Raw genomic sequence first — 14,912 nt, 5'->3', positions numbered from 1 at the left:
GTTAGTCCATACAAACAAATATATTCTGCACAATTGAAGAGCTGAATTAAATTTTTAAAGCAAAGCAACCCTTGCCACTAAATAGGTTTCGCGAAAGTGAGTTTTGGCTTTGTAAAGGAACCAAGTTCCTTTATATTTTATCTCCCCCCACACCCTCATTTTCCTCCCCCCACCTACACTTTCGTCCTCCAAAACCCTTTCATTTCATGATTTTCATTCCCCCAACCTATTTTCGTTGAAGCTTTTTATATGTTGATTTTATTGAAGAAGTCAGAAGTGGTTGACGTTCACTTTCAATATTATTTATAGTAAGGGATTTCCCGTTTTTGACCATAACTTGTGTGCCAATGGCGCGAATTATGATGTATTTATAGAGCTTGATTTGCTACCATAGTTGCGACTTTCAGAAATACAAATATTAATGAAAAGTTGTCTTGGTATGCAAGACTTAGGCCGAAGAGCATAAACATTTCTGGCGTATCCTAGGGTCAAAAAAGGACCTTTGAAACTTGCTCGACGCAGACTGGGGAATTTTTGATTTCATAGGGGGGAACTTAGACATTTGACACTTAGCACATTTTAAACTCTGGTTTTGATAACTTCACACTTTTTAATCAAAAACATCACAATCACAAATGATCCAACTGATTTTTAATCTGGCCCTAGAAGTGAAGACTGAGATGAGAGTTCTCCTGAAAAGGATGCTTGCGTGGGATGCCTATTCACGACAGATGGGCTGGTCTTGCTTGCGGATTTGAATGTCTTCATTTCAAAGGCTGGATTTTAATAGGCGACTAGTTATCGTTGGATCAATATAGTATCTTTCCGCATTAGTTTTGAAAGGAGTAGGTCCTCCTCTAGGTGAAATTTAAAGCACCACCAACACACACATTAACTTAGGATTAGTTGCAAGGCCTGGTATGCCCTTGCTACCTTAAGGTTTATAGGAACGTGAAGTTATCCCCCCACCAGTGTCAGTAGACACACACAATAGTCGAAAGTTAACCACCACAGGTTAGGGTTCCTTCTGTCGCGCTCGAGAATCAAATAGGCAACCAGACAAACATCTAATTTATCTAAGTTTGTAAGAATTTCACTGATTAGTGGAAAAGTTTTCTATGCAACTTCTGATTAGCATCATATCTGTATCAAACATCACTTAGTGATAGCGACAAGCATAAACATAGCAATCAAACATTAAACAAAAGCATTAGCTAAGCACAGTAAGCAACAGCCTCATTTAAATAATAGGTTTAACTTAACAAAAACTAGAATAGGGCTGTTACAAGGAAACATAGTGCAGTAACAGTGCAGTATAAACTTTGTACAATAAGAAAAGTCTTCTAACACAATCAACATGCCAAACAAGTCCAAAGCATCATCAACAGCAAAGAACAGCCTCAAGCAACAACTTCAGCTGAAAGTGATAGAGTGGAACGCAGTAAAAGACCTCTTCGAAGAACAAAGCAATAGTAACGAAGGTCTAAGCATACTACGTGAAACTTTGGAACTTTTGAGGTCTCAAAAAGAGCAGTTGGACAGAAGTTGCAGTGAACTCATGAAGCTACAGCTAACAAGTGAAGAGTTGACAACACTTGCTAATGAATCTGCTGAAAGAAACATAACCATGCTGAAATGCAAACAGAGAGCTAAAGCACACAGAACGGATGCAAGTGACACTGAATCTGCTTTCAACACATCAGCAGCGCCTTCCCCTAATCTACTGAGAAAACAGTACCCTTTACGCAATAGAGCAATGAAACAAATGAAACATCAGTTGGCAAGCCGCAACAATCAGGAAACAAACAAAGCTGACTCGTCCGACTCAGAAGACCCTGATAATTCTCAACCCGTTTTTAACATTGAAGAGAGAGGAAGGAACAGAGAATTTCTCACAGGGGCCTTGAGAATAGATGAGGGCTGGCAAAATTCAATTCGATCGAGAGAAGAGAACCATGTTCGAGGACAGAACCAACATGAGAGTGAGGATAGAGCTGGGCGTTTGCAACAACCACTTTCTTTTCACATCAATAGCCAAGCTGGTCCTACCATGAGCCATAGGTACACACCACAAAATCAACAACCACTGAACAGTTGTACCGGGCATGAAGTACACTATAACAACGGCTCTAACAACAACCTATACAATGGCTTCCCGAGTTTCCCGAGTTCTCCACCAGACTGGATGCAACACCAGGCACTGATGATACAGAACACAATGAGTTTGCCCAAGATATCAATTGATAATTTCACAGGTGATCCTTTGAAATGGCACCAGTGGTTCAGCTTCTTCAAAGCCACCATTCACAACAACAGTGGCCTCTCAGACGCTCAAAAAATGACATACCTCCAAAACTCTGTAACACATAAGGCAAGAGATTCCATAAGTGGATACTCATACAATGGGGACTACTACCATGAAGCTATCGCTGAACTGACCAGAAAGTTTGGCAAACCACAGCATATTGTCGCTGCATACCTAGATCAATTGGAGAAGTGGCCGAAACCCAGACTGGACGAACCAAACACTTTTGTCAGCTTTTCATCCTTCTTGAGGAGACTGGTACAAACATTCAGGCTTCACAACTTTGAAGCTGACCTCAAGTCTTCAGCCGTCCTGAGAATGGCCAGAGACAAACTGAACGCTACCATGATAATCAGATGGAATCAACACACAAGAAGCCAAGCCTTGCTGCAACCTAACCTTACCCACTTTGCTGATTGGATTGACTCCTACGCAGAGGCGTGTGAGGACATCTCCCCACAACGGAACCAGAGAACCAGAGTGAACAGTTCTTCTAGAAGGGGGCCACCAGATGTGTCATGTCAACTCTGCTCACAAAACCACAACCTTGGTCGATGTCCCGAATACTTGGAAAAAACAGTGTATGACCGACAGTGTTGTGTGAGAAGGTTCAATCTCTGCCCTAACTGTCTAAGAGGTCATGAAAAGGGTCTCTGTCAATCAAAAACAAGGTGCCTTGTGGACAGATGCAATGGCTTCCATCACTCAACACTCCATAGGACAGATGCAAGGCAGATGCAACAATATGCACAACCAAATGGCAACTGGAACCAAAACTCACAAAATAACTTCAGACCCCAAACCAACCAAAACCAGTCAAACTATGGACGTAACTTTAACAATGAAAACCAAAGGCAGCAGACGAGTTCAAACTACAACCAACAGAGTGGAACTCAAAACAGACATGGTGGATCTAACAGCAGTACTTCACACAGGGGCAACTGGAACAAAAATGGTTTTCACCCTCAGCCGATGAACACGCAGAACGACAACAACAACAGACAGCAGAGTAGCAATCAACGCACTGTGGCTCAACAGCAGGCAACTACTCCGCAACAAAACTACACCTGCAGCAACCAGCAGGAGACTTCTTGGATCAGACCGCAGATTCAGTTGCAGGCAATACCAGTAACACTTTTCAACAGAGATCTTTGCATTGAAACCTACGCATTGCTGGACAGTGGCAGTGACAATACTCAAATAACACAGAAGGTTGCTGATGCACTTCAAGTTCAACAACCAAAAGACATAACCCTACCACTAGCTTCACTTCATGGTGAACACTCAGTCAAAACAGCAGATGTCATGATCGGCATAGGAGCTTTGTACAGCAGTTGTCCTGTGATCAGAATCCCTGTGTACGCAACAGCAATGGACGAGTTTTGCATGCCAATAGTTCAAATTGAAATGTTGAATGAGATCTGCAGTGACCATTCTCACCTCCAGAGCATAAGATTTCCAACAATCAGGGACAACCGGATCGGAATACTGATTGGAGCAGACGCATTCACAGCAACAGTTCCCAGACAGTTCACAACGGGACCCACTGGTACACCATACGGAGTCAACACTCTGCTTGGCTGGACACTGACAGGGCCCATTCCTCAGAGGTACACACAGAAGAGGGTCGGACAGTCAAACAGCACAAACATAACACTTTTCAATCATATCAAGAGACGGCAAGACGATCCAGATGAAGATCTTCTCCAGCTCTTCTGGACAATTGAAGCAGTGAACTTCAATCAGTGTTCTTCAAAGGGACAGTCTTCAGATGACAAGGAGGCGGTTTCCATCCTCAATGATACCATAAGACACATTGGTGACAGATACCAGATTGGACTTCCATGGAAGAAAGACATCACACTACCTAACAACTACTTCATGGCCAAAGTTCAGTGGCACGCTCTGCAGCAGAGGTTGGAGAGGGACACAAACTTGAGAGACCGCTATGAGGAAACAATCAAAAAAGATTTGGATAAAAACTACATCACAACTGCAGACCCCAGTTGCAGACACTCTGTCTGGTACCTTCCCCATCACCCAGTGATCAACAAACAGAAACCAGACAAAATCCGCAGAGTCACAAACGCTGCTTCCAAATATAAGGGACTCTCACTCAATGATGCATTGCTGACAGGGCCGGATCTACTCTGCAACCTGCATGGCCTTCTTCTCCGCTTCAGACAGTACTCAGTGGCAATCACAGCGGACATCGAGGCAATGTTCATGCAGATTGGCATCCAACCAAAAGACCAAGACTATCTCCGTTTTCTCTGGACAGAGGATGGCAATGAAAAGATCTTCAAATACAATCGACTCATTTTTGGAGCCACATGCTCACCTTCTTGTGCGATATTTGTTCTGCAGAAGTGTGCAAATGACCACAAACAAGAACATCCAGAGGCCTACACATCAATCATGCAGCAGTTCTACATGGATGATTTCATGCAGACCTACCCTTCTGAAGAGGAGGCCCGCAGAAGTGCAGAGGAGATCAAAACTGTTTTACATACAGGAGGATTCAATCTGACGAAGTTCTTGAGCAACAGACCAGCCGCATTAGAAAACCTACTGGAAGAAGACAAGGCGGAAATGAAAGCCCAAAGAATCCTTGGTCAGACGTGGGACCCCAAAACTGACAAAATGATGTTTGCAAAACCGAAGTTTCTCTACACAGGACAACAGATGACCCAAAGAAAGGTTCTCTCAATGGCAGCTTCTCTGTTCGATCCAATCGGACTGATATCACCCTTTGCCATCAGAATTAGATGCAGCCTCCAAAGAATCATTAAAGAGGGAAGAAACTGGGATCAACCTGTGTCAGAATGCTACCAACAGGAACTACAGGAGTGGATGGATGAGTTCGACAACATGACTCCAATTGAAATTCCCAGATGCTTGATTCCCAACACCAATGGAACCCATCAACTTCACACGTTCACTGATGCCTCAATGAGTGCAATTGCTGCCATAGTTTATGTGAGGACAACGAACGCCGATGGATCTTCCACATCCCGATATGTGATCAGTAAAACAAAAGTGGCACCGATCAAGCAGTTGAGCATTCCAAAACTGGAGTTGGAAGCTGCAACACTTGGAGCAGAGCTAGCTGGGTTCTGTGAGAGCGAGATGACAACTACAATAAGTTCAAAACACTTTTGGACAGACAGCACCGCTACACTTGGTTGGATCCAATCCAAGCAAAGACAGAAAATGTACATTGCCAACAGATTAACCAAAATTCACGAGAATTCCAACCAAGAGAATTGGAGACACATCCCTGGAAAGATGAATCCCGCTGACCATGGAACACGAGGCCTCACCCCATCAGACATACCAAAGCTGTGGCTCCAACCACCGGACTTTCTGAGCAAACCTCAAGACTCTTGGAATTTTGCCGAGGACAGTGATCCCCACATATGCGCCACACAAGCGACACAACTTCAGACGCCGGTCATTGAGGTTGACAAATTTTCAACATGGAGTCGACTGCTCAACTCTACTAGAATGGTGTTCCAGGCAATAAGACGCTTCAGGGCAAAAGTTCGAACTAGAAGACAAAACGAATCACCTGAGACATCCAACACTAACACTTTTGCATCAGATGAGAACAGGGCAAGGAACTACCTCATCAAAATGTCCCAAAACGAGTTGTTCTCGGGAACAATTTCTGCACTGTTGAAGGGAGGCAATCTTGAGAAAGGAGACAAGCTGATGCCCTTCACACCCTTTCTAGATGAAGACGGACTCTTGAGGGTAGGAGGAAGACTCAACAAGGCACCTCTAACCTACAATGCAAAACATCCGCTTCTTCTCCATAGCAGGAGCAAAATTGCAAGACTGTTGATTGAAAAGGCGCACCATGACTGTGGCCATCAGGGTGTGGAACATGTGAAGGCTCACCTGCAACAGACTTTCTTGATGATTGGATTGAGAAAAGTGCTGCGAAGTCTGGGGAAATACTGTTTCATTTGCAGACGATGGAGGGCAGACAATGTGAGACCCAAGATGGCCGATCTTCCTGAATTCAGATTTCCAGATGCAAACAAGCAGTACCCTTTCGTCAACACAGGAATGGACATGTTTGGACCTTTCTACATTGAGGACAAGAGAGAGGGCACCCAGATGCACTACGTCTGCTTGTTCACATGCCTGGTCACCAGAGCTGTCCACCTAGAAGTATGCAATGACCTCTCAACTGATTGTCTTCTCATGACAATCCGCAGATTTGTCTCACGACGTGGATACCCTGACCTCATTGTGAGTGACAATGGCAAAAACTTCATTGGAGCCAACCAAGCAATGAAGTTAAAGTTCCAGAGAAGCTACAAGCCAGACAATGAGTACATCAGACTGCAATTGGCTCAACAGAACATTCAGTGGACTTTCAACCCTCCATTGGCACCACACTTCGGAGGAGTCTGGGAGAGGCTGATACAGACCGCGAAGAGGAGTCTACTAATAGTGCTGGGCAGTCGGAAACTAACACTCTCAGTTTTCCAGACAGTTGTGGCAGAGGCCGAGGCAATTTTGAACTCCAGGCCATTAACTCATGTGGGCTGCAGCATCTCAGATGAGGGACCACTTACTCCGAATCACTTCCTCCTTCGCCGACCTCACATGTGTTTCAAACCTCTTGTGAACAGCAACCAGCGGTTCTCCACTAAGGACTTCAAGTTGACGCAGACACTACTTGATCACTACTGGAGCAGGTTGCTGAAGGAATATGTTCCTGAGCTCAACAAGAGAACGAAGTGGCAAAGATCACATGATGAGCTGGATGAAGGTGACATTGTGTGGGTGCTCAAGGAGTTCACACCCAGAGGCATCTGGCCTCTTGGGAAGATTGTGAAAGCACACAGAGGTTCAGACGGGATAGCCAGGAGTTTCGACATCCAGACGGCTACAGGAATGGTACAAAGACCAGCAGTAACCCTAAGCCGTGTGTTCCCACAATCGTCAGGTGCGCCGGAGGGTCACTGAAACAAGTTCATCGAAACACACACACACTCACACACACACACACACAAAACTCAATGTCGGAATGAAAACTTTTTGCTTTATTGTGTTTACATTTTCATATCAAATGCTTGCTTTTGTTGCCGGGAGTGTAAAGGAACCAAGTTCCTTTATATTTTATCTCCCCCCACACCCTCATTTTCCTCCCCCCACCTACACTTTCGTCCTCCAAAACCCTTTCATTTCATGATTTTCATTCCCCCAACCTATTTTCGTTGAAGCTTTTTATATGTTGATTTTATTGAAGAAGTCAGAAGTGGTTGACGTTCACTTTCAATATTATTTATAGTAAGGGATTTCCCGTTTTTGACCATAACTTGTGTGCCAATGGCGCGAATTATGATGTATTTATAGAGCTTGATTTGCTACCATAGTTGCGACTTTCAGAAATACAAATATTAATGAAAAGTTGTCTTGGTATGCAAGACTTAGGCCGAAGAGCATAAACAGGCTTTGAAAGTAAGAAAATATCCAAATTATGGAGCAAAATTGTCGATTACTTCTTCAGTCAGGTAAGTTATTTCGAACCCAAACTTGACAAAATCCGAGAGAAACATCACAACAACATTCTTATTCATAAACAAACTCTACATATTATCTCTCTCCTGCAAAAATGAAAACAGGGCTCATTTTCCGCAAGCATCAAATTCCTAAAGTTCAAGTCTCTAGCCGGCATGGCTTTGAATAGTCAAATTTTCTGAAGTTTTTTTCAATGATGTTGAAGTATTTGGATGAGCGGTTTGACTACGCTAGACTTCAATTAATTGATAAAAGATCAGAAACATACGATAATTCTGCAAAATTATTTATAGCATGTCTCCAATACATGGATGTTCATTGTTTATCCCTGCCTACTACTTACATAAAATTTTTGGAAAAATCTTAGTGCAGAAAACAAAAAATCTTCGGAAATAGGCTTTATACCATACTTCCGCTCGGAATAGCACTTAGCAAAGCAATAATTGATCTAGAAAAACCTTTATTAAGGTGATTGCACCTATAACTCAGTTGTCTACTCTATGCAAATAGTTAGAGCACTGCCATAGCACATCACAGGGCGACATAGATGGGTTTTCTATCCAGGATCCGCAGCCCAGTAGTAAGAAATACTAACAACTGCACTAAGTGACTGGTTAACCCGGACTTTGGTCGCAGTATGTTTCAGCGCTGTACAATTAACTTTCAATTTTAACCAGTACTGAACTAGGCAAATAGAAGTTTGAAACCTTTTGCCAGTCTGCACAGACTCGATTAGGCAACATCCCAGTCTGTCCTTTTTCTTCGCAGCATCAGTTACATTTTTGGTTAACACTGCACAGATGTTTCATATCACAGACTGTACATACAAAGAACTACATGCAAAAGAACTAACAGACTGTACATAGCAAACTTTGAAAATTTCGAATGATTGATGTCATGCATGAATTTTTCAACATGGCCATACCTGAGCTACTCTAGCTTAACTTCTACAAACTACACCACAATTAACTCGCACATCGACCTCCACCGATTGTAGGCCGACCTCCAGCGACTCCGCTGACCTCCAACGACTTCCGCCGACCTCCACCGACTTCCGACCTCCGCCGTTTCCACCTGAAAGATGTGAATGCACCAATGTATGAAGCCCGTGGGGTGTCAATCCCAGTGTTAATCAGTCTATTTATGTTTATCTTTTTCCAGTGTTTGAATAGTAGACTCAATGGTCTTCATATGTTGTGTATTTCAGATTTGATTGAAACTTGTTTTATTTGTTGACTGTTTAGAGACTTCACTTGATTGAATTTGTTTATTGAAATGGAACAGAATTGAATTACATCAATCCAGACTTGAGTGCGAAAGAACTGCTGCTTATCATTGCCGAACCCGAATTAAAAACATGTCATGGTATTGTGACAATCAGAAAGGAACTTGATATTGATGATGAAAGGGGCGATCTTATGATGCGCAAAAGACGGGCACCGAGTAACGTAGTCGTGAATGAACGCAAGGGGAAACGATATGAGTGCAGTTATTGCGAGTATGAGTCATGTGCGCAGTACATCACTGCAAGGCATGTAGCAAGTGTTCACCAGCGTAACATTAAGCCGACGAAATGCGACCTTTGCCCAATTAGAACAATCTATAGATCCCATCTCAAGAGACATCAGGAAAAAATGCATAACACTATCAGGTTGAAATCGAAGTGGGAGTCGGAGCCGAAGTCGTCGGAGTCAACAAGGTCAAAGTCGGATGCGTCGAAGTTCAAGACGTCGGATTCTTCAGTTGTTCCATTAAATTAAGTTCCATTAATTCAGTCTTCTGTTTATTGTGTGAATGATACCTTGTTTTACTTTTTACTTTGTTGTTTTACTTGGTTTATAGTTTGTTTACTGGATTACCTTCTGTTACCATTTCGTGCATACCAACGACAAAGTTGTTCTTAGCTTTCGTGTTACCATTTCGTGCATACCAATGTGTGTGCGTGTGTCTGTGTGTGTCTCTGCCAAGTAATTATCTCTGCCAAGTAATTATCTCTGCGGTAATTATCTCTGCCAAGATAAAAGACAGGCGGCATTTTGTGCTGTCGTAAAAAAACAAGTCGTAACCACTAAGATAAGTGGGTTTTGAGGTAATTTTTTTCTAGGTGCGCATTTTGGTCATTGGTGACTCCAATCTACGAGCTGCGAAATGGTACTTAAAAGCCGACGAACTACTACAAAACTATAGTTATTGTTTTTTTTCAAAAAAAAACATTTTATTTTTTTACCAAAAATGTTTTTACAGACCTGTCTATGACGGGGAAGGAGGCCGATCTTGTGACCATTTAATGAGCTTGAGCGAAAAAGCGTCCAATTACACACACGTTTTTGTTATCGTTGGTGACAACGACGCCCTATAAAAATCAATGCACTACATTTGCAAAGAAATTAAAGAGGTTCGTGACGTAATTTGGCCGACTGAAGTTCAGTTCGCCGGACATATGCGACGCGAAGATCTTCCTATGGAAATTGTCTCAAAAAATCAACATGTTCTTTTGAAATCAATTGGGAATTTTATTAAAAAGTACAAAAGTTGTCAGGCGTGAGGACTTTGACAACTGTCCATATCATTTTTAAAAATGGACACGGGTACCATCATTTGGCCGTGTAAATGCTTTCTGCATTCAAGGAATTTTGTAACATTGCCTAGCAACGTTAAAATTTGATAGTTGACATATTCAATATTCAATATTTAATATTTAATATGATGTCGAATGAATTGAGATGTTTCCTGTCTCCATGTTCCTGTTTCATTTTTCTAGCTGTTCCTGTTTGTTTCATGTGTTCTAGCTGTTCTTAATGCCTCAATCTCTTTGCCTGTACTTATTAATCATATGTCCAGTTTCTGCCGGTTTATATGCGTTTCATAGCAAATCATTAAGTAAAAGTATGGCACGTGCTTCTGGGGGGTGCAAATAATATGCACCCACTAAGCTGGGAGGGGGGGGGGGACAAACGGAAAAGATCCAAAGAAGATTCCCCAATAAAGACCTATTCGTAAACACTAAGCGCCTAAAAATCCGCAGATCTATCTGCTTATAGGAATATCAGACATCATTCTGCATCTTGGTTGGGATCTTTTCTGTTAGCCCCCCCCCCACCCAGCTTTGTTTGGCACCAGCCATTTATACATGTTTAAACACACTGTTAAAGCTAAGTAAGTTTATAGAACCATACATTCAAAAAAGATCCATACATCACTTTATAAATCGATTCTTGAATTTACCAGGCAATTTACCCTCTTTGTCAGTACTTATTAATTATATGTCCAGTTTCTGCCTTTTTATATGCGTTTCAGATGTATGTTAGATCTTTCATTGGGAAACACTCTCGATGTCTCAACTCAACTGTTTCTCAGTTTATTCTTTGCGCAAATTGTATTTTCCTGCATTGACAGTGAAGTTCACAACATTTGTTCACTTTGACACCTATTCGGGGAAAGTCCAGAACCACCTTCGGCAGGTCAGGAAAGGTGGCGCGGCAATGGGACGTCATACCTGCTTCTCGGGAACAGAAACAGAAAGCCCCATTAGGAACAAACTGAATTACCCATTCGAACTCAACTACCTGAACGAACTCAACTACCTCAACGAACTCAACTACCCTGAACGAACCATTCAGAACAGAAAGCATTCAGAACAGAAAGCATTCAGAACAGAAAGCATTCAGAACAGAAAGCATTCAGAACGAAAACTAACTGAACAAACTAGCTATTTGAATTAATTAATTAATTAATTAATTATTTGATCATATTTGGATCAATTTTAATTAATGTTCTTTTCATTTACTGTTTTCCGCGAGCATGATTTGGTGTTTTAGACAGATAAGTAAACAGCAACAGAACGATGCTAGAAGCCATACCTGAGATATAACAGAACGATGCTAGAAGCCACTTGAGCAAACATTAGCGCGGGTAATTATGTTCAGTTAAGATTAAGTCTGGTAATTATCTCTGCCAAGATAAAATACAGGCGGCATTTTGTGCTGTTAAGCTTGAGGTCATATTAAACACAGACTAAGTAAAAGCTATGCAAAGTGTAATGACTCATATGACGCGCAAGTTACAGACTATAAATTGCAAAGTCGGACATGATCAGAACAATGATCTGTACGAAGAACATGCTGTAATTTTCTATTGCTAAGCGCTGTTTTGATATGAAAGTAATGTCAAGGAAGTTGTTCGATTCAGCAGAACCTTGCAAAAGGAGCGTATACACAAAAGTGAAAAGAAATAAGAAAAGAAACAAAAAGCATTCATCACAACAATATGAAAGGGCGACTCGTGACCTCTGAAACTCATCTAAACGTTATTTGGAACAAAGACAAAAAAGCGCAAAAAATTAAGTTAAACAAGCCTACACAGGATTCGATTTTTTACATTTCTATCTAAATTCAATTGCCTATCAATTCACCTAAAACACCATTTTGAACATACAAAAAACTTGAGTAAAGTTGCTCCGTACATTTTATCCAGCAAAGAATGGATAAATCACTATTCAAGCTGTTAAAACAAACAGCTATTTCCCAATGGGCCTTGATGGGTTACTTACTAAAAAGCGAAGAAAAAATTCCATTTAACAAAAAGACCGAAAGATCAACAAAGTCCAGATTCACCCGGCGGCGAGACTGAATGCTAATCTTGTTACATTTTACCAGATTCTTGCCAAAAAATGTTTATCTTAATGATCTTGTAAGACAAACAGTTATCTCGTAAGATTCTTGAAAAAATGCCCGAAATTTATTGTTTTTTTAGCATAAAAAGCCATCATTTTCCCAGGAGTAGACGAGAAAAAATGCACATAAAGAGACCGCAGTCAAAGTCACCTGTCGCTGAACTTATGGACAGCAATGAAAAACAATTATGATACAGAAAACGAATTTTCACTATCAAAAAGCTGTTTTTGTCCGTCTAACAGACACTCGTATTAAAATAGAAAAAAAGAGCACAGCTAGGTTCTTTGAGGAAAAATTGGAAATACAGTTAAGTTTAATAAGTTATAAAACACTTCGCTTTTCAGGAACAAAATTGTGAACTCCAAAACTTCGCCGTTTTCTTTAAAAACAAACTTAAAAAAAACCGTACTTTCAATTGACTCAAAAAAATATTAAAAAAACCTGGAACAGCTTGCAGTTTATCAAATTGTTTCTGAAGACGTACAAATAGGAACCAAAATGCTTTTCTCATCAGATTCAGGGAGAATATTCAAAAATGCTTTAACGTGGTAAATTCTTAAAAATATGTTACAGAAATGCTTACATTATATAATACCCATTAACTAATTATGAAGACAGTGCCCATTGGCTTAAAAGAGAGCATGATCAAGTGGATTCCTTTTATTACATTGACCGCTTCCTCTGAAAATTGATTTCAGAAAGACAATATATCCATTGGAGAAATTTGTCACCCCGGATTGGCTAAGAATGTAATAGCGTGACTGGAAATTTTTGCCGAACTACTGTTCTTTCTCAAAAGAAAGAATGATGTCTGAAAAAAGGATATTTCTGTTCCTAAACTTAATGACGACCGATTTGTTCCAACAAGAAAAAGCTACCAAAGATGCAAAAACTGCGGCAATTTTTGATGATGATGATCAAATACCAGACGAACGCGACGCTGATTGCGACTTTATAAGACGCTTTTAGAATAGACGCAAAAAATATGCTGGGCAACCCTCAGGCAAAAAAAAACAGAGGCTCAAAGAACTAGTACTGAAGAGGTGAGTTTTAGTACAACAGTCTGTCTATAAGTATAAAACTTTGTAGGAAGAAACAGTAACAAGAGACTCCTGAAAATTGCACTTAAGTAGTCAGAAATGTGCTTGAGGGGACTAGAAAGATCCCTGTTTTGCCCATTTTGTGAGCTCGTATTTAGTTTTGCTAAAGAGTACAATTGAGAGAAGTTTCGCCACTTGATGGGACGCATTGCTGCAAGATTGGAACGCCAGCAATGATGTTCTCGCTCAAAATATGAGCTTTACAAAAAAAACCATGGATGAGATCAATAGACTCCATCAGAACAGTCAGTCAAAACTAAATATATAAGATTGATGGACTTTTTTCTCACGCCATAGATCAAAAATTTTCCGACGTAGTTTTGCTTTCTGTTGATGCAAAAACATGTATAAATTCAAACTTTGCGATGTTTTATTGATGTTTTGCCAAATAAAGTTCTTCGGTATAGATATCGTACCCATTTCGGATGAAAAAATTTTCTAGGATTAATAGACAAACGGTTATTTCGAACAATTTTATTAAAGACGAACGGTTATCTTGCAAAATTCCTTCAAGACGAATGGATATCTTGTAAGATTCTTGTAAGATGGATGTTTATGTAGTAAGATTCTGTCAGATAAGTTGGGCCACATGATGGAACGCATTGCCACAAAATTAGATGCCAGCAATGAATTTCTCGCTCAATTATATGAGCTTTGCAAAAAAACCCTTGAAGATATCAATAGACGCCATCAGAACAGTCAGCCAACCATGAAGATAGAAGATTATGTTGTAATAGTTTTAATACGGACGGCTATTTTATAAGATTACTTCAAAACGAATGTTTATCTAGTAAGATTCTGCCAGACAATCTTTAAGACGATGCATTATCTGGTAATATTCTGTCATAAGCTTATAAGATCTTACATGACATTCATTCGGAGTTCTCCCTGGACTGCATTCCAGTCCATGCATTAATACAATCATAAAACATTCCCGAAAACAATATTATAAGTTCCATACTTTTCGAACAAATAATCAACCATTTAAGAAATTTAATGAATCAACCTTTTTGTTAGAAATTTAATTTTCAACTCTTTCCTAGGTTCAATTTCGAGAGGCGGACATGACTGAGAATATAGTTTTCATCTCTATTATATCAACAACAAAAACATCAAATGTCTGGCAACGAATCCTTCACGGTAATAATCGCGCATCAATTAAATCCAAGAGAAAATCTACCTCAAGTCCCAAGAACAGGTTGCAGTTGAACTGTCTGCACCTAATTCGTCAAATCCCTGAAATACTTAGACCCCAGAAAAATCTTCATTAGGAAAATAACAGCACCAACAACTAAA

The 14,912-nt window shown here is 40.6% G+C and overlaps 1 protein-coding gene across 1 annotated transcript; it reads left to right on the top strand.

Moving 5' to 3' along the window:
• The first annotated feature begins 1,357 nt into the window (after positions 1-1,357).
• Positions 1,358-9,603, top strand: LOC142348104 (uncharacterized). The gene is made up of 2 exons (XM_075399269.1): positions 1,358-7,268; positions 9,128-9,603. The coding sequence occupies exons 1-2, from the start codon at positions 1,358-1,360 to the stop codon at positions 9,601-9,603; spliced, it is 6,387 nt and encodes a 2,128-aa protein (XP_075255384.1).
• Positions 9,604-14,912: the final 5,309 nt, after the last annotated feature.

The sequence above is a fragment of the Convolutriloba macropyga genome, chromosome 10 (assembly GCF_964194025.1).
Source record: "Convolutriloba macropyga chromosome 10, txConMacr16.3, whole genome shotgun sequence".
Lineage (NCBI taxonomy): Eukaryota > Metazoa > Xenacoelomorpha > Acoela > Convolutidae > Convolutriloba > Convolutriloba macropyga.
The sequence above is the reverse complement of the archived record's forward strand: the minus strand, read 5'-3'. Positions and strand labels throughout refer to the sequence as shown.